Genomic DNA, 20328 nt, shown 5'->3' on the forward strand with positions numbered 1-20328 from the left:
TAGTAGCAAATATTTATTAATAAATCAAGATACTCAGGGGTGCATGGTGGCTTAGTAGGTTAAGCATCTGCCTTCAGCTCAGGTCACAATCTTGGGAGTCCTGGGGTGGAGCCTCATGTCGGCTCCCTGGTCAGTGAGGAGTCTGCTTCTCTCTCTCCCTCTGCCCATCCTCCTGTTCTCTCTCTTTCTTGCTCTTGTTCAGAAAACTAAATCTTTTACAAAAATAAAAAATAAAAACACTTAGATGTTTATAATGACATTTATTTATTTTCTTATAGTAATTCTAAATATGCTGCAGTTTTCACACCAGGATGATTTTAAGAAAATAAACACAGCATTCATGTACATTATTCAAAGTTCCATTGAATTGTGTGGAGAGACAGGACAGGAACCCAGACACTCTGGACACAAAACTATCACTCTTAGTTATTAATTTTTATATCTTCTCCTGAATGAAGGGTGTTCAAATGGAGGGAAAGAAGGCAGCAAGGAACAGATGGTGAGAATGGTGCAGATAAGCTTGAAGCATCAGCTGCACCCAAGGCAACAGGCACTACAAGGAAATTAGCAGGGGTGTAAGAAGGTTCAAGAGCTTGGTGAGCACAGACTACAGTTGTCACAGACTACATGTGTCATTACATTTCACAGGGTTGAAAAACGGAAAAGCTTCCTGAGAAAAGGAACATGAAGAGAATTTATAGATGAGAAACCCGTGGTTTGTGACACTCAAAAATGAGACAGTGCCAGCCTCATAGTCTAGGAAAGCTCCAACACAGTGGGGAGGGACAAACAGGACCAGGATTAAGATGAAGGGATCAGAGAAGGATGACTCCTCAAAAGCATTATATTCAAGTTGATGTGTCACCTTTTAATGCAGTAATCACATGTGGTAGAAACACAGAATGAAGATGTTGTCATTTTAATTATGTCTATCATGAAATTTCACATTGGGTTCTGGGCATTTTCCTTCCTATACCTCCAGGATCTACCTCCCAGTAATGTTTCCCAAAACCCAATAACCAGGGAGCCCAGGACAAATTAATTGTTATTATATGCATTATTCCGTTTCCAACAGCGCATACGTCTCATTTGTCTTTTTATCTGTAGAAACCGGCAGTATATGTTGTATTTTCGAGATGATTTGGAGTCATGTGAGCTGCAGAAAAATTGGGGCTGGGTGAAAGACATGACATAGCTTTATTCGTGACACTGTGAGAGGGATTTTGGGAATAACTTGAGTGAGAACTCAGAAGAATTCTGTTCTGTTCTTGTTCTTCTCAGAGGCAGAATATGCATGTATGTGTTAGAAAGGAAAACATGGGTGTTGGAACATGAGACCTACTAGGAATGAAAAATTCTGAAAGGTGATGAGAACAAGGTGGCTTGATGACACTGATTTCTCTTCACCTCAGTAGCACTGCATATTGTCAGCTCTCAAATAATAAAAAAAAATATAATCAAGACAAGCAAAGGAGGCAGCCCTGAAATCTCTTTCCCCTAAAGTATAGGGGAAGGACTGGGGACTATGGCAAGGTAGTGAACTGGTGAAGGAGATTATGCCCCAGACACCTGGCCACTCCCCATCAAATATGACCATATCATCATGTGATGTCCTTTGTGTTCTCTCTCCATACCTAGAAATTGTACCCCTTTCTCCTTTAGGCCCCTGCCCACAAGACTCTCACAGCCACTTACCATGCTCTAGCATTCCTCACCTATAAACAGTTGCATTAACTCTTTCAGATCAGGAATTCCGGACACTTTCTTTTGTTCCTTGAGAAAAGCTTTTTGTTTCTTCAGAGACAAGTTCTTACTCCTAAAGATGACAAAAATTGAAACCCACACTTCTGAATTTTTGTCCTTCCAAAATGACTGACTTCCTATTCACCCCATTGAAGAGTTTGAACCCTCCTCTCCAGAGACCCTGAGAAAGGGGACAGCAGACTCCTGACCTTGGAGCCAGAAGAAATGTGTTCATGTCTACATTCCCAGTCTCCCTTTCTGTGACCTTAGGAAAGTCTTGAGGTCTCAGAGACACAGTTTCTTCCTTCAAAAATTAAATCAACCTCTCCCTCTCGATCTCCTAGAAGTTTACGAAATAATGGATATAACAAAACAAAACTTTGGTTCCTTGAAAAAAACTTAATGTATGGAAAAGTCACTGCATGGATGTGGATTCCCAGGGCAGATGATCAGAAAGTGAGGTTGCAGAACCTGACTCCTGAGTGTCTGGAACATACCACGTGTGGAATATTATCTGGGGAGAACCAAGCTCTTTAAACTCTGCCCAGTAGGGAAGCCCTCAGAATAACACCTGAGCTTTTAAGTTTTCTGGGAAAATTTGCAAACACTCAGAACAGAGGACACAAACACCAAACTAATGATGGCCTGAATTTCAGGTGTTAGAAAAAAGCTTGATGCTGTGAGGTAGGTGTGCAAATTTAGACACAAGGATGTTACCTTTCCATTCTGCCTTCTAAAGTATGTGACCAAGATGGATCACTTGTGTGTACTAAAGCCAAAATATTCCCTGAGATTCAAGTCTGTTTTTGGAGATCTAAACAGAGCCATATAGAAGGTCTCTTCAATTCCCAGGGCAGAAGTTTAAATATAAGGAAATTTTCTCCAATTCCAGGTGCTTGGCAGGTGAAGCAGACATGAACTTACCACGATAAGACAAACAGCTATGAAATACAAGTACCTGAGTTAGATACGGGCATACAGGTGGATAAAATTTAAGAGATCTGCCACCTCTTACCCCTTGTACTGCTACTGACCCACACTGGTCCATTCTCAATAGTTACAGAACCCTCAAACCACGATTTGTGAACAGAAATTTGGGATATAGGAGCTCCTGGATGGCTCAGTGGGTTAAAGCCTCTGCCTTAGGCTCAGGTCATGATCCCAGGGTCATGGGATCGAGCCCCGCATCGGGCTTTCTGCTCAGCAGGGAGCCTGCTTCCTCCTCTCTCTCTGCCTGTTTCTCTGCCTACTTGTGATCTCTCTCTGTCAAATAAATAAGTAAAATCTTTAAAAAAAAAAAAAGAAAGAAAGAAATTTGGCATATAACTACACCCAAATTGTCTGAGAGATGTTTTATTCTAACTGATCATCACAAAACTCTAATGACTTTAAACCTTTTTTTACTGCACAAAAGGACCATCTCTGATTCCCCCCACATACCTTTCCATGACGGAATGCACATCCTAGGGAGAAAAGGAAAGACGTGAGTCAAGAGGTAATAGAAACTCCCCCTTACAAAGCTTCATCACATCCTCACCAACCCCATGGTAGGAGTAAAGATGGCCCAATGTGAGAGCAAATAAGTAAAAATAAGATCCAGGCTAATCATTCCAGAAAACTCATTTGAGGTTTTCAGATTTCCTAAAAGGTAGAAACAGCTTTGAGCCTTGCAGAATTATAGCATGAAGCTTCTAGTATTTGGAAATGAGACTTATTTATGAGGAAAACAACAGTTCTATAATTTTTTCCTAAATGCATGAGATGGTTTGAATAATGCAATGCTTCTTTTATTTACTCAGTAGAAATGTAAAGTGATACACTATTATTTGCCAAACATCAGGACAGACTCTGGAGACTCAAAGATGAGTAAAAAAAGAAAAGAAAAGAGTAAATAACTGTAGTATCCCTGAAGAAGTTTACATGGCTTTGAGGAGGATACAAGCAAATATATTGTTCGGTGTTTTCCAATTTTCAATTATCTCCTCATTTTAACACTATTTACAGTTGACCTTGTCCAGTCTCTTAAATTCAATACACACATATGTGCACTTTTTTCCAACTCTTTGCATGTCTCTTAGATACTTGTTAACATAGGCAGTAGTAAAGAACCCACAGGAACTAGTAGGTTAGGATGTATAAAATGTAACTTACCACTCACCTACCAAATCATCTCCTCTCTTATACTCCATTGTTCATAATGTTACCAATATCCACTCAACCACTGTCCTAAAATTACAATTTTTACCTGCACTTCAGTCTCTACTGAGCAATTTAATCCACGTTCTTTTTTTTGTTATTGTTTTAATTTTTTGAAGTTTTTATTTAAAATTCCAGTTAGTTAACAATGTAATATTAGTTCAGTTTAGTGCACATTCTTAACAGTTTTTAGCTATCTGATTTTCTTTATCCTCACAGGTATTGTTTTGGTTGTTTGAATATATATCTACCAACATATTTGGTTTCCTTTACCTCAGCCTTACTTCTTTCATGTCACCAAAAACAGGCCAACAGGTGGATCAATAAGTGAAAAAAAAAAAAAATTGCTCTCTGTATTAGGGCTTTTATGTTGTATATGCCAAAAAAGAAAACCAGATTAAGTGGAGAAAAGGATTTGGGAGGGCAGCTATAACTTTAATCAAAGATGAATTTTGAACCTCAAATCCTATCATCATGATCTGGTCTATGTCCTCCAAATTTTATTTATTCCCTCTATATTGACTCTCCGTCCATGAAGGAAACTTGAATCTCCTGACATAAACTCCAGAAGAAAAGAGAACTTCTCTTCCCAGTTAAAAACAGTAACAATAAACAATAAGAATAAAAACAACAACAAAACACAAACAGAAAACAAAAACCAAAAAACTCTTATGCCTGCATGCCATTGCTCTGCATTGATTAGGTACCCATATTAAATTATGCCTGTGTTGGAGCTGGAAGGAAATGAAGCAATGTTGGAGGTGAGTTTCTATATCTTACTGAAATTAATTTAGTATTAATCTGAAGTAGACCACAAGAGAGTAAGATGCATACTGTAATCATTAGAACCACCACTAGGGAAGGAAAAAAAAAATGAAACAAACAAACAACAACAACAACAACAACAAAAACCCCCACAGAAATAGGAAAACTTAACATTTCATACTCAAGCAAAACAAATTAAGGAGAAAGGACAGTGGAAGCTACAGGTGACACATGGGAGAAAAAAAAAAACTGCAATATGAAACATGTAAATACAGCTACATCAACATTAGCACTAAATGTTACTGTCTTCACACCCCCATTTAAAGGCAATGACTGTTGGACTGGATAAAAAGCAAGATTCAACTATTGTGATCTGTAAGAGATGATTTTGGATCCAAAGACACAAATATGGCCAAACTAAAAAGACAGAAAAATATACACAATGCAAGCAGTAATCATAAAATAGCTCAAGTGCCTATATTAATATTACAGAAAATAGACTTAAAGACAATAAATACTATGAGAGAATGAGAGGATAATTTCAGAATGATAAAAGGTTCAGTAAATCAAGAAGGGATGTAACAATTACAAATGTAAATGTACACAACAGTAGAGCTTCAAAAGACACAAAGCGAAATCGAAAGGATTAAAAAGAAAAATAGAAAACTCAGTAGTTGTAGATTTCAATAGCTCACTCAAAATAATTGATAGAACCGTGTGTATGAAAATCATCAGATACAGAAGACATGGATGATACTATTAACTAATTTGACCTAACAGACATCTATAGACTATTTAATCTAACAAATACAGAATACACATTCTTCTCAATTCACATAGGAAAATTTTATGGACATACAATATTTTAGTCCATAAAACACGTATCAATATATTTAAATACTGAAAAAATATGCGTTTTCAGATTATGAAGAAATTATATTTGAAATACACATTAGAAAAAAAAGTAAGAAATCAAGTATTGTTAAATTGAACTGCACACTTTATAGGTATTTAACCAAAGAATACAAAAATACTAATTCAGGGCGCCTGGGTGGCTCAGTGGGTTAAGCCGCTGCCTTCGGCTCAGGTCATGATCTCAGGGTCCTGGGATCGAGTCCCTCATCGGGCTCTCTGCTCAGCAGGGAGCCTGCTTCCCTTCCTCTCTCTCTGCCTGCCTCTCTGCCTACTTGTGATCTCTCTCTGTCAAATAAATAAATAAAATCTTTTAAAAAAAATACTAATTCAAAGGGCTATATGCACCCCAATGTTTCCAGCAGTATTATCTACAATGTCCAAATTATGGAAATGGCACAAGTGTCCATCAGCTGACAAATGATAAAGAAGATGTGTTGTATATATATTATAATATATAATAATTTATTTATATATTTTATATATATGAGGCTGTGGTATATATTTGTGTGGGGGACATGCATAGATAGATAGATGATAGATGACAGATAGATAGATAAAGATACATATGCCATGGAATATTACTTAGCTATACAAAAGAATGAAATCTTGCCATTTGCAACAACATGAATGGAACTAGAGAGTATTATGCTGAGTGAAATAGATCAGTCAGAGAAAGACAAGTATCCTATGATTTCACTCATTTGTCAAATTTAAAAAACATAACAAATGAGGAAAGAGAGAGAGAGAGACAAACCGAAGAAAGAGACACTTAACCATAGAGAACAAACTGGTCAGCAGAAGGGAGGTGAGTGGGGGATGGGTTAAATAAGTGATGGGTTAAATAAGGGATTCAGGAGGCCACTTGTGATGAGCACCTGGTAATGTATGGAAGTGCTGAATCACTATATTGTATATCTGACACTGATATTACACTATGTGTTAATTAACTGGAATTTAAATAAGTAAATAAATAATATAAAATTTAAAAATATATGGAATATATCTAAATCACTGCATTTATATCACTAAATACTGTATCAGAAATGATGGTCTCAAATAAGTAATCAAAGTTTTCTCTTTAAGAATCTAGGGAAAAAATGGCAAACTAATCCTAATATACACACACACTTTTGTTCATATGTGTACACACTCATGTTCATGTATGCATACAGTCTCATGTTCGTACATTCATATACACATTCACTCACAAAGTAAACAATAAAGATGAGACCAGTCACAAATGAAATAGAAATGTCAAAAAAAAAAAAAAAAAAGCCAGGTGCTTGGGAGGCTCAGTTGGCTGAGCAGCAGCCTTTGGCTGAGGTGGTGATCTCAAGGCTCGGGGATCGAGCCCCTGTTGGTCTCCCTGCTCAGTGAGGAATCCACTTCTCCCTCTCCCTCTGCCCCTCACCCCACTCATGCTCTCTCTCTCTCCCTCTCAAATAAATAAAGTCTTCAAGAAAAAAAAAAAAGAAAAAAAGGATTTAAAAAGTCAATGAAATAATGAAGTTTATTCTGAAGAAAATTTTTTAAAAAATTGACCAAAGACAACTAAACTGTCCGAGAAAAAGCACATCATCAAAATCAGGACTAAAAGAGGGGACATTCGTGTGTGTGCTGTAGAAACCGGAGGGATTATAAGAGATTATTATGACTACCTTTATGTCTCCAGATCAGGCAACTTTAGAGTGGACAAATCCCTACAAAGACATTTATTATCAAAATCTGACTTAATAACAGTAAAATATATAAGTAATCCTAATACATATTTTTAAATATTGTTTTAACCCTTTTGAAAAAGAAATAGGATGAGATGGCTTCACTGGTGAATTCAATTGAATATTTAAAGACAAAATAATACTAGTACTTCACACTTTTTTGTTTGTTTTTCAGGAAATGGAAAAAAAGGGAGAAAAATCTAGTTTATTCTATGAGGGGGAAAAATAGGGTCTTAGAATGTGACATTCACTTGTTTGTGATCAAGCTGATTCATGAAGAGGTACCTGAGAAGTCCTTAGCACTAGATCACTGAACAGAAGCCTCTAGACTATCCCTGGATACCATGCAAATTCAGCCTGTCAGATTTCTGCACTGCACTTGATAAATATGAGACTATCCCTTGTTATTTATTCCTATAACCTCTGTCACAGATACAGGAAAGGGGATACTGCAAGGCCAAAGGAACCTTAGTGTTATCATCAGGAAGTGCAAAGAAATGGGAGAGAAGGAAACTCGGTCTTCATTTTTTCTCAAATCTCAGATGCTGGGGCTTCTTCTTGAGTCTTACCTGCAGCATGCCTACTGTTGACCCCTGAAGCCGATGCTCTAGTTCTGAAATCAGGTCTTTCACTATCTGGCTGTGCTGGGCCACCTCATCCTCCACTGAGACAAAGGAGTTGAGAATAGTTTCCTCCTCGTTGTCCAGCATCTGCACTATATTCTTCTCCTCACGCTCCAGCATAGTCTTCAGTTTTTTAAACTTTGTATGGATATACTTTTTCTCATTTTGCATATGATTCTTCAGGAATGAGAAAGAGAGAGTGGTAGTCAGGCTATCAGCCAGAGACTGGGAGCCAGAAAGAGAACTATTTTCTTTAGAAACTTCTTACTGGGAAATGAGAGAGAAGCAAGGGAGCAATTCTTGGGGATCCTGACTTTTCTCATTATTTTTTTCTCCATCACATTCCAAAATAATGGCCTCAAGTTTACGTTATTGAGGCTAACCTGAACCCAAAGAGGAGCCTTGGGTGTGGCTCTGCTTTCACACAGCTGTCCAGGACAACCAAGTTCTCTATGCTTTACTCCTGACTCCATCCCCTCATCCTCAGCTGGAAGTTGAACAATACAGACAGAACCCTCAGTCGTTGCTAACAGTCCTCCCCCAGGAAGGTCAAAGACTCAAAATCACAACAGGAATTTAACACAGAACTCACTTGTCATCCTCTATGTGAATACCTCTCTTTAAATGTCTGTGTTCATTTGTAACATGTTCATTTTTCAGTCCCCACCTTTATCAGGGAAAAGAGAAGGGACTAACCAAATGACTTTTGGACATATTGACTATCAGGAAACAAAAAGGAAGGGGGCTCCTTGTGACTAACACCCAAGGTCCTGTCTATATTTTTTGTCTCAGGAAGGATCTCGCCCTACCTTCCAGGAGGTTCTCTGTTCTCTGAGGTTAGCATTCAACATCTCTGCTTCCTGCTGCTCCTTTATCACCTTCTGCAGAGCTGTCTGGAGCTTCTCCTATGGAGAGGAGTCACCAGAGTAAAGCTGTCAGATTTCTAAGTATCAGCGTAGAGGATAAATGGAGAAAATATTAGGCCAATGTCCAAAGAGACTAGAGTTTACAGAATCAGTGAGAACAGCAATTAGAAACTATGACTTGGAAGAAAACTTGACGTGATAAATGTGTTCTTTAAGACCCAGGTGATGAGCACTGGGTGTTATTTGCAACTAATGAATCACTGAACACTACATCAAAAACTAGTGATGTACGTACTATATGTTGGCTAACTAAACATAATAATTAAAAAAATATTTTCAGCATCTACAGAAATAATCACTTTTTATATATAAATGTACCAATTATATTAACAAAATTGCATTCTATTCAGAAAACTATATTAGAAGATTTTCCAGTGTTGAATTATTGTGTTTAAAAAAATAAACCAAAATTAATCAAGAGGGAAAAAAAAGACCCAGGTGATAGACATCACCAGCCGACATCAAAAAGAGGGGTTGATTCTGTTTGTATCAGGGCAACTATTAGAACAAACCAAGCCCTCCAGCAAAGAATGAACTTACATCTCCTTCTACCTTCCTGTTCAACTCAGTGATGAGGGTCTCTCTTGGGCACTACATTTCCGCCCGTCTAGCACAAGGTACAAAGTATCTACTTTTGACTAAATCTGTACCATAGGTTTATCCTTTTGTAATTTAATAGAATGCACAAAAATGTCCTTCAGACAAAAAAAAAAATTTTTTTTTTTTAATGTTCATCAGGCCTTTAGAAGGTAAGACATCAGAGGCCTCAGGTCTATGATGACAAGGTAATGAAAGTTGAATGCAAAGTGGAGATTTCTCATCAAGTTCTATTTTCTGCCCTATATTCCCTCTATCCTGGTCTCTTACCTGGTACTCTTGGACAGCCTCATCCATGGGGACCGTTTGGTGACCACGGTGCTCCTGAGACCGCTCACAAACCCAGCAAAGGACCTTCCCATCCTTCTTACAGAAGAGCAAGAGCTTCTCTTCATGGCGTTCACAGAGATTTCTCTTTTGCCCTTCCTCAGAGCTCACCTTGACCTCTCGGAACCTCTCCACTATGTTGGCCACGTGCCAGTTAGGCCTCAGCTCCTTAGCACAGTAATGGAATTGGCACACAGGGCAACTGGTGCTCTTCTCTTCCTGGCTTGTCTTGGACTCCTTGTTTGCTGCAGTAATGCAGGCTTTGCAGAAGCTGTGGCCACAGCCCAGGCTCAGGGGTTCCTTCAGGAGGTCCAGGCAGATGGGGCAGGTCACCTCCTCCTTTATGTTTGTCAGGAGTTTAGAAGCCATAGTAGCTGCTCCCTTGCTCCTATCTCTCCTGACCTCAGTGGTTCCTCTTGATCACAGATGCCTGCATCATTGGGAAGGTTAAAAGGGGGCAGAGTTGGAAAGGTAAGAATAAAATTACACTAATTGTGGAGAGATTAAGGACAAGCCCAAATCATAATATTGAAGGACAAGAAAGAAAAGGTAGAGAAGGGAGGAGTAGGGGACCCCATTTCAACCAGTCCCCTGAATTTAGCTGGATATCTACCAAACCATTCTGAACACCTGCAAAATCAGCCCGAGATGTAAGAATGTACTGGGATCTCTGCAAGCAGAAAAGCAGGGCCTGTCACAAGGTGGGAAGGGCAGAGTCATGACTTGTGACTCTGTGGGAAGATATCAGAAGATAAGCAGAAGGGGGCAGGAACTACCATAAGCTGGCTTTTGGAAAGAGATATAATACTGGAGTACAAAAGCATAGTGCTCCAGGGTCAGCAAAAACTTTCAGAGCAGTAGCAGCTCAGAAGGGGCTTTAGAGCAGTGCCCAGACATGATCCAGGAGCTGAGGGTGCATGCACAAGCCCACAGCTCCTTGACATTTTAGAAGCACAAAGGGCAGGGACATGCAGGGACTCCTAGGATGACCTCTGGGAGAGTCACTTTGGACATGCACCACAGGAGGCTACAGTTCTCAGCAGCACTTACAGAAACAGAGACTCTGTCCTGGAGGGCTCCGTGAAGAGCAGACTGCTATTTCTCTGTTCTGGGACAGAGATTTGGATGCAGCCATTTTTTGCTCTGACCCTCTGAAGAGGTGCAGAAAGCCATCAGAGAACAAAAGCTCAAATAAAAACAAAAGCTCCAGTGAGCCCATCCCGTCAGGGGCCGCACAACTCCTCCTAAGCACGGTTGCCTGAGAAACGGCATGGCAGGACCCTCCCCCCAGAAGACAGGATGGAAAAACAAAGGGACAACACTATGGATCTCATAAGATTGTAAAATCCCAATATCAGGGGAAAATATATTAAGCTCCAGGCATTGCCTCAAAGCTTATTTATTTTTCAAATACAACTCTTTATTTTTTGTTTTTCTTTCTCTTTCACTTGTTTTTTCTTTTTACCTTTTTTTCATTTCAACCAGCTCTTTAATACAACTTGTATTTCATAGCAGTTGTTACTTTTTAAAAAGATTTTACTTATTCATTTAACAGAAATAGCACAAGTAGGCAGAGTAGCAGGCAGAGGAAGAGGGAGAAACAGGCCTCCTGCTGAGCAGGTAGCCTGACATGGGACTTGATCCCAGGACCCTGGGATCACAACCTGAGTTGAAGGCAGATGCTTAGCTGACTGAGCCACCTAGGCACCCCTCATAGTAGCTTCTTAACCTGTACTTGTTCACACCTATATTTTTTATATGCTTCATTGTGGTCCTTTTTTTTCCTATTCAATATGATATATTTATACACACACACACACACACACACACACACACACACAAGTTATACTTTCCCTGTAATTTTGAGAAGTAGTGTCCTCTAACAAACAAACCAAAATATGCCCAGGAACAAATGAAACACCCTACTTGTCCACACTGAGTGATTATAGCCCTCCTTCCCCTCACCCCACTTTAAAAAAAAAAATAATAATAATGTTTAAAAAAATTTAATTTTATAAATTTTATTCTTGTGTTTCATTTTGGCTTTGTTTATTTGGTGGTGGTTTCCAACTGCTCTGGAGCTTCCTAGGGTGCATCTTTCGAGGGTCATGGTTGGTATTTTGGATTCTGTACATTCCCTCAACCATCCCTCAACAGAATGAGTATGAGGAGGAACTCCCAACAAAGAAGAGAACCAGAGACAATGTCTCCTGCCACATATCTAATGGATATGGATATAAGCAAGATGTCAGAGATAGACTTCAGGGTAGCAATCAGGAAGTCAATAGCTAAGCTTAAAAAAAGTATTAATGAAAATACAGAAACTCTAAGGGCAGAAATGAGATCTGATCAGGCTGAAGTTAAAAATACTATGAATGAGGTGCAGTGAAAACTGGATTTTCTAATAGCCAAGGAAAATGAGTCAGAAGAATGAATTACTAATCTAAAAGATAGGCTGATAAGAAGGAAGGAAGCCAAGGAGGATAGGAATAGGCAGCTTGAAGCCCATGAGAACTGACTTAGAGAGATGAAGGATGCCATAAATGCTCCAGTGTCAGAATTACTGGTATCCCTGAGGAGGTAGAGAAAGAGAGAGGACTAGTAGGTGTATTTGACCAAATCATAGCTGAGAACTTCCCTAATCTAGGGAAGGAGATAAGCATCCATGTCTAAGAGGCAGAGAGGACCCCTTCTAAGATCAGTAATACCAAGACCCAGTCATATAATAGTGGAACTTGCAAATCTTAGAGACAAGGAAGCTATGCTGAGAGCAGCTAGGGGAAGAGATTTCTTATGTATGGAGGGAGGAATATCAGAGTAATCTTAGACCTGTCCACAGAGACCTGGCAGGCCAGAAAGGGCTGGCAAGACATATTCATGGTACTAAGTGAGATGAACATGGACCCAAGAATATTTTATCCAGCAAGGCTGTCATTCAGAATGGATGGAGAGACAAAGATCTTCCAGGACCAGCTGAACATGAAAGAATATGTGAAACATGAAAGAATATGACCACCAAGTCAGCCCTGCAAGAAATATTAAGGGGAATTCTATAAAAGAAGACCCCAAGAGTAATATAGATCAGAAATTTACAGAGTCAATCTGTAGAAACAAGGACTTTAGAAGCAGAATAATGGCACTAAATTCGTATCTTTCAATAGTTACTCTCAATGTGAATGGCCTAAATGCGCCAATGAAATGGCACAGGATTTCAGATTGATAAAAAGATAGTACCCACCCATATGCCCTCTACAAGAGGCTCACTTTGAACCTAAAGACACCCCCAGATTGAAAGTGAGGTGATGGAGAACCATTTATTATTCCAAGAGACCTCAAAAGAAAGCTGGAGTAGCAATTCTCATATCAGACAAACTAGACTTTAAACCAAAGACTGTAGTAAGAGATGTAAAGGGACACTGTATCATACTTAAAGGGTCTATCCAACAAGAAGATCTAACAACTGTAAATATCTATGCCCCCAAGTGGAAGCAGCCAACTACATAAACCAGCTATTAAACAAAATAAAGAATCATATTGATAATAACATATTAATAGTAGGAGACCTCAACACTCCACTCTAAGCAATGAACAGATTATCTAAGCAGAAAATCAATAAAAAACAAGACCTTTGAATGACACATTGGATCAGATGGACTTCATAGATAATTACAGAACATCCCACCCTAAAAAAACAGAACGCTCATTCTTCCTGAGTGCACATGGAACTTTCTCCAGAATAGACCACACACTGGGTCAAAAATCAGGTCTCAACTGATACCAAAAGATTGAGATTATTTCCTGCATGTTATCAGACCACAATGCTTTGAAACTTGAACTCAATCACAAGAAAAAAAAAAAATGGAAGTGGGGCGCCTGGGTGGCTCAGTGGGTTAAGCCGCTGCCTTTGGCTCAGGTCATGATCTCAGGGTCCTGGGATCGAGTCCCGCATCGGGCTCTCTGGTCGGCAGGGAGCCTGCTTCCCTCTATTTCTCTCTCTGCCTGCCTCTCCATCTGCTTGTGATTTCTCTCTGTCAAATAAATAAATAAAATCTTAAAAAAAAAATGGAAGGAATTCAAACATTTGGAAGCTAAAGAACATTCTGCTAAAGAATGATTGGGTCAACTAGGCAATTAAAGAACTTAAATTCATGGAATATAATGAGAATGAATACACATCAGTCCAAAACCTATGGGATACTGTAAGGTGGTCCTAAGGGGGAAATACATAGGCATCCAACCCTCTCTCATAAAATTAGAAAAACAAATGCACAAGCTAACCTTACACCTAAAGGACCTGGAGAAAGAACAGCAAATAAAACCTAAATCAAGCAAGAGAAGAGAAATAAAAGATTGGAGCAGAGATCAATGAAATAGAAACCAGATGAACAGTAAAACAGATCAACAAAACTAGAAGCTGGTTCTTTGAAAGAATTAATAAGATCAGAAACCTCTGATGAGACTTATCAAAAAAAAAAAAGAGAGAGAGAAAGGACCCAAATTCATAAAATCATAAATGAAAGGGAAGAGATCATGACCAATACCAAGGAAATAGAAACAATTATTAGAAATTATTATCAGCAACTATATGCCAACAACTTAAGCAACCTGGAAGAAATGGATGCCTTTCTGGAAACTTAAAACCACCAAGACTGAAACAGGAAGAAATAGATAATCTGAATAGTCCAATAACCAGTAATGAAATTGAAGCAGTAATCAAAGACTTCCCAAAAAACAAGAGTCCACAACCAGGTAGTTTCTCAGGGAAATTCTACCAAACGTTTAAAGAAAAAATAGTACCTATTCTTCTGAAGCTGCTTCAAAAAATAGAAACAGATGGAAAATTTCCAAACTCATTCTATGAGGCCAGTATTACTCTGAATCCAAAACCAGACAAAGACCCCACCAAAAAGAATTATAGACCAATATTCCTGATGAACACGAATTCCAAAATACTCCACAAGATCCTACCCAATAGTATCCAATAATACTTTAAAAAGATTAACCACTATGACCAAGTGGGATTTATTTCTGGGAGGCAAGGGTAGTTCAACATTCACAAATGAATCAACATGATAGAGTACATTAATAAAAGAAAAGGTAAGAAAAATATGATCTTCTTAATTGATGCAGAAAAAGCATTTGACAAAATACAGCATCCTTTCCTGATTTACACTCTTCAGAGTGCAGGGATAGAGGGAATATTCCTCAATACCATAAAAACCATCTATGAAAAGCCCACAACAAGTATCATCCTCAATGGGGAAAATCTGAGAGCTTTTCCCCTAAGGTTAGGAACATGGCAGAGCTATTCACTATCACCACTGCTATTCCACATAGTACTACAAGTTCTAGTATCAGCAATCAGACAACAAAAAAGGAAAAAAAAAAGGCATTCAAATTGGCAAAGAAATCAAACTCACTCTCTTCACAGATGACATGATATTTTATGTGGAAAACCCAAAAAGACTCTACCCTCAAATTACTAAGACTCATAGAGCAATTCAGTAATGTGTCAGGATACAAAATCAATGCACAGAAATCAATTGTTTTTCTATATACTAACAGTGTAACTGTAGAAAGAAATCAATTCCATTTATAACGGCACAAAACCCAAAACAAAACAAAAAACAAACAAGCAAACAAACAACAATGTAAGATACCCAGGAATAAACCTAACCAAAGAGGTAAAGGATCTATATCTAGAAATTACAGAACACTTACAAAAGAAATTGAGGAAGACACAAATGAGAAGACACAGATGAGAAAACATTCGATGCTCATGGACTGGAAGAATAAACATTGTTAAAATGTCATCCTACCCAGAGGAATCAACACTTCCAATGCCATCCCTAAAAAAATACCATTGACATTTTTCAAGAACCTGGAACAAACAATTCTAAAAATTTGTATGGAGCCAGAAAAGACCCCAAATCACCAAGGGAATATTGAAAAAGAAAAACAAAGCTAGAGGCATCATGTTGTCTGACTTCAATCTATATTACAAAACTGTGATCACCAAGGCAGCATAGTATTGGCACAAAAACAGAATCATAGACAAATGGAACAGAATAGAGATTCCAGAAATGGATCCTCAATTCTATGGTCAACTCATCTTTGACAAATCAGGGGGAAAAAAATTGAAAAAAGACAGTCTCTTCAATAAGTGGTGCTGGACAGCACCAATGGTGGTTGGACAGCTACATACAGAAGAATGAAACTGGACCATTCTCTTACATTAAACAAAAAGATAAACTCAAGATGGATGAAAGACTTAAATGTGAAACAGGAATCCATCAAACTCCTAGAGGAGAACATATGCAATAACCTCTTTGACATCAGCCACAACAACTTCTTTCAAGACACATTTCCAAATGAACATTTGGGACTTCACCAAGATAAAAAGATTCTGCATAGTAAAGAAAACAGTCAACAAAACTTAAGAGGCAACCTATGGAATGGGAGAAGATATTTGCTAATGACATTACAGATAAAGGGCAGGTTTCCAACATCTATAAAGAACTCCTCAAACCTAACACACACAAAACAGATAATCACGCCAAAAAATGGGCAGAAGACATGAGCAGACACTTCAAAGATGACATACAAATGCCTAACTAGACACATGAAAAAAATATTCAACATCACTAGCCTTCAGGGAAATATAAATCAAAATCATAATGAGATACCACATTACACCAGTTACAATGGCAAAAATTAACAAGGCAAGAAATAACAAATATTGGCAAGGATGTGGAGAAAGGGGATCCCTCTTATGCTGTCGGTGGGAGTGCAAGCTGCTATAGCTGTTGGGCTGGCAGGAAGGCCTACTAAAGATGGCGAAAGTTCCCGCCACAAGACCTGAGCTCGGACAGGAGAACAAAGGCCCAAGCAGGAATCGGAGACCCCCGCCCCGGGCTCCTGTGGACCAATGGGATCCCGACGAGCAGGCGGGATATCTGAATAAGGGAAACTTGCCAAAAGACGCCTGAGCTTTCCCCAAGACCCCCTAAAAGCCCCCCTCCTCCCTGCCTTGGGCGCGACTTCCCCCACTCTGCTTTCCAGAGTTGCAGAACCTCGCCCGAGAGTGCCCACCTCCTCCTGGTGCAACTTTCTCGGCTCCCCTTCACCTGGGCCCTGAAACTTCACCGGAGAGAACCTTTAATAAACCTTGCCTTATACCCACTTCGCCTGGTGTTGTGTTTATTTCGTCAGAAAAAACTTTACAATAGCCACTCTGCAAAATTGTGTGGAGGCTCCTCAAGACATTAAAAATCAAGCTACCCTACAACCCAGCAATTGCACTACTAAGTATTTACCTCAAAGACACAGATGTAGTGAAAAGAACCCCAATGTTCATAGCAGCAATGTCCACAATAACCTAACTGTGGAAGGAGCCAAGATGCCCTTCAGGTGATGAATGGATAAAGAAGATGTGGTTCATGTATATAATGGAATATTCCTCACCCATCAGAAAAGATGAATACGCACCATTTGCACTGACATGGATGAAACTGAAGGGGATTATGCTAAGTGAAATAAAAAGTCAAGCAGAGAAAGTCAATTATCATATGGTTTCACTCATATGTGGAACATATGGAATAGTACAGAGGACCATGGGGAAGGGAGGGAAAACTGAAGAAGGATCAGAGAAGGGGTGGAACCATGACAGACTATGGACTCTGGGAAACAAACTGAAGGTTTTAGAGGGGAGGAGGATGGGGAAAGGGGTAACAGGGTAATTGGTATTAAGGAGAGCACATGTGATGAGCACTGGGTGTTATATGTAACTAAGGAATCACTGGACACTACATCAAAAACTAATGATATACTATATAGTGGCTAACTGAACATTATAAAATAAGATTAAATTAAATTAAATTTTAAAAAGATACCACATTTGGAAAGTTATTCCTTTGCCCCTCATCTCTCGGGTGGCCTATATGGCCCTGGCAGAGGATGAGTAAGGTTAGTGTCTTGGGCTTGCCAGCTGTCACCCATCAAACTCCTAAGCATGGCCAAACCAAAGTGATGAGAATTTATCTAGAGTCATGCAGAAACGCTACACTGTTACCCAGCGGACACTAAAATGTTAGGATTCGGGTGCCTGGGTGGCTCAGTGGGTTAAGCCGCTGCCTTCGGCTCAGGTCATGATCTCAGGGTCCTGGGATCGAGTCCCGCATCGGGCTCTCTGCTCAGCGGGGAGCCTGCTTCCTCCTCTCTCTCTCTGCCTGCCTCTCTGCCTACTTGTGATCTCCCTCTGTCAAATAAATAAATAAAATCTTTAAAAAAAAATAAAATAAAATAAAATGTTAGGATTCAAAGATCCCTCTGCCTTTGTTCTTGCTGTGGAGAGAAGAACTTTCTACCTCTGAAAAACAGAGAATTCTGGTTGGTCCTCAGCGACATGCAATTCAGAATTACAGAATGAGAAGGAGAATCTCCAGGGTAGTCAACCTCTAGAAATAATGGTAACTCCAGAAAAGCACAAAGCCTTTCAAGCCATCAAACTTCCCTTCTTTGAGGACTGCCCTTCCCCCAACTGCCCCAGGCCTCTTCGCACCCACCCCACCCCCACACTCTTAGCAGGAAGCTTGCAAGCTGGTTGTTGTCCCCACCCACACTTCACCGCAGCTGCTTGAACACACATTAAACTCACTCCAAAATTCAGTTCTCCCCCACCTCTGCCTTCCGCAAACCAGTCCACACACCTTCAGGCACCAGGTGAGAAGTCGTGGCTCCTCGAGGAAAGCGTGGAGGCAGGCCAGAGTGTGGTCAGGATTCTCTCAGCAAACTAGGGGCCAATCTCCACCAAGCTCTTGAAGTGCTAAGTGAAAATGAAAATTAAATTCTCCCGGACTGGCAGGAAAGGAGAGACACCACAGACCAATGGGAGGCCTGCGCATGGGACTCCAGGAAGTGACTAGACGCTCTGCCCAGGGCCAGTCCGATGAACCAGTGGTGGAACTCCTCGTCTGTTCCACTCTTAGAGGATGCTCTCCTGTCTTTTCAAGGTAATCAGTCCTTTGGAGCACGAGGCTTACCTGAACAAGATAATTTCACACAAATCCGCCTAACTTTTATCCGAGAAATGAGCTTTCCTGTAGAGGGGAATAAAATTCCTCCTTTACCACAAGGAGACCCACACTGAAGGTTGCCCTAAGGCAGCCCTGGGGACATGCTCTCTACTCTTACATGTTCACCTAAGGTAAATTAATCCTATTAGGCATGTGAGAGGGAAGGGCTAAGGGACTCTGAAATTTCCTCCAGGGGACAGTCAGGGACCATCCCAAACTGGCAGCACAGTGAGGCTGACCTTCAGAATTTGAATTCAGTACTGCCAAAATAACCCTTCTGCTAAAGATGCTGGGAAGATCAAACTGTAGGCAGTGTCATTTGCTGGGCAATGCCATCTACTATTATTTAACAATCTCTATAATCTTAGCATAATAAAAAGGAATCAGGAAAATCATTGTGGAGTGGTGAGGGAACAGAAGGCTGGCTGAGGACAAAGCAAAAGCTGACATCCTCCAACCTTCCCCCACCACCACTCCTGGTGGGACATATGTGACCTTCTCTAGGAATCTCCCATCCACTAATACCTTGCTGGAGGGCAAAATGACCTTGGCAATGGCAAGGCCTTTGGTATCCAGTATCTTGTAGGTCCTCTTTAGAATACAAAAGTTCTGTTGAAACCTCCCTTTCCATTACCTTCCCCCAACTCCATGGTATATAACCCTGGGGCAGGATCTCTTTCTGCCCTCAGGTCCTGTCCCCATGCTTTAATAAACCATTTTGCACCAAAGGTATCTCAGGAATTCTTTCTTGGTCATCAGCTCCAGACCTCACCTATATTCTAGAACTTCACCATTAGGATCTTGTTATCATGCTACTACTTCTGAGGTCTCTTCATATTATTAACAACAAGCATGCACCTCATTTTGTTGTTGGTGGTGGTCCTTGAGCCCTAAGATCAAGACCTGAACTAAAATCAAGGGTGGAATGCTCAACCTGCTGAGCCACCCAGATGCCCCTCATTTTATTAAAAGTTGTCAAGATGTTCCTTAAGGAAATTCTTCCCATGTGCTCTTCTGGCTGATCCCCCAGGTGAGGTCAGCTTCTGGGTGGCAGAAATGGCCCGAGGAGGAGGAGAAGGAGCAAAGTTAGCGTATTCGTTGTTGTTTCTGTTTTTTTCGTCTGCTGTAGATCTCTCAGTTTGAACTTGGAAAGCTTCTAAGACTAGGAAACACCAAATAAACTGCAAAGCAGAGCAACCATCACCCCATTAAGGCTTCCAAACCCAAGTAGGACAGGGTGTTAGGAATTTTTTTGGAGAGTCATGCAGAAATCCTACATTATTATACTGAGTCATTAAATTGGTAAGCTTCAAAAAACTTTGACTTTCCTCTGTTGTCTTCCTCAAAGTACCTTTTTCATCCCTGAGCAGAGCCAGGCTAGTTCTCTTCTCTGCTGCTCTCAGTGCAGAACCGATCCAGTAGCCTGGGATGTGGCCCCCCAGAC

General features: G+C 40.0%; 1 protein-coding gene across 1 annotated transcript; it reads right to left on the bottom strand.

Moving 5' to 3' along the window:
- On the bottom strand, positions 1 to 18646 carry LOC132023585 (tripartite motif-containing protein 5-like). The gene is made up of 7 exons (XM_059409567.1): positions 18519 to 18646; positions 9754 to 10240; positions 8770 to 8865; positions 7907 to 8137; positions 3184 to 3206; positions 1716 to 1816; positions 1 to 212 (listed from the first exon to the last, which is right to left on the bottom strand). Exons 2-7 carry the CDS (start codon positions 10177 to 10179, stop codon positions 199 to 201), a joined length of 891 nt encoding a protein of 296 aa, XP_059265550.1. The 5' UTR covers positions 10180 to 10240; positions 18519 to 18646; the 3' UTR covers positions 1 to 198.
- Between the last annotated feature and the right edge of the window lie 1682 nt (positions 18647 to 20328).

Source organism: Mustela nigripes, chromosome 1 (assembly GCF_022355385.1).
Source record: "Mustela nigripes isolate SB6536 chromosome 1, MUSNIG.SB6536, whole genome shotgun sequence".
NCBI classification, from domain to species: Eukaryota; Metazoa; Chordata; class Mammalia; order Carnivora; family Mustelidae; genus Mustela; species Mustela nigripes.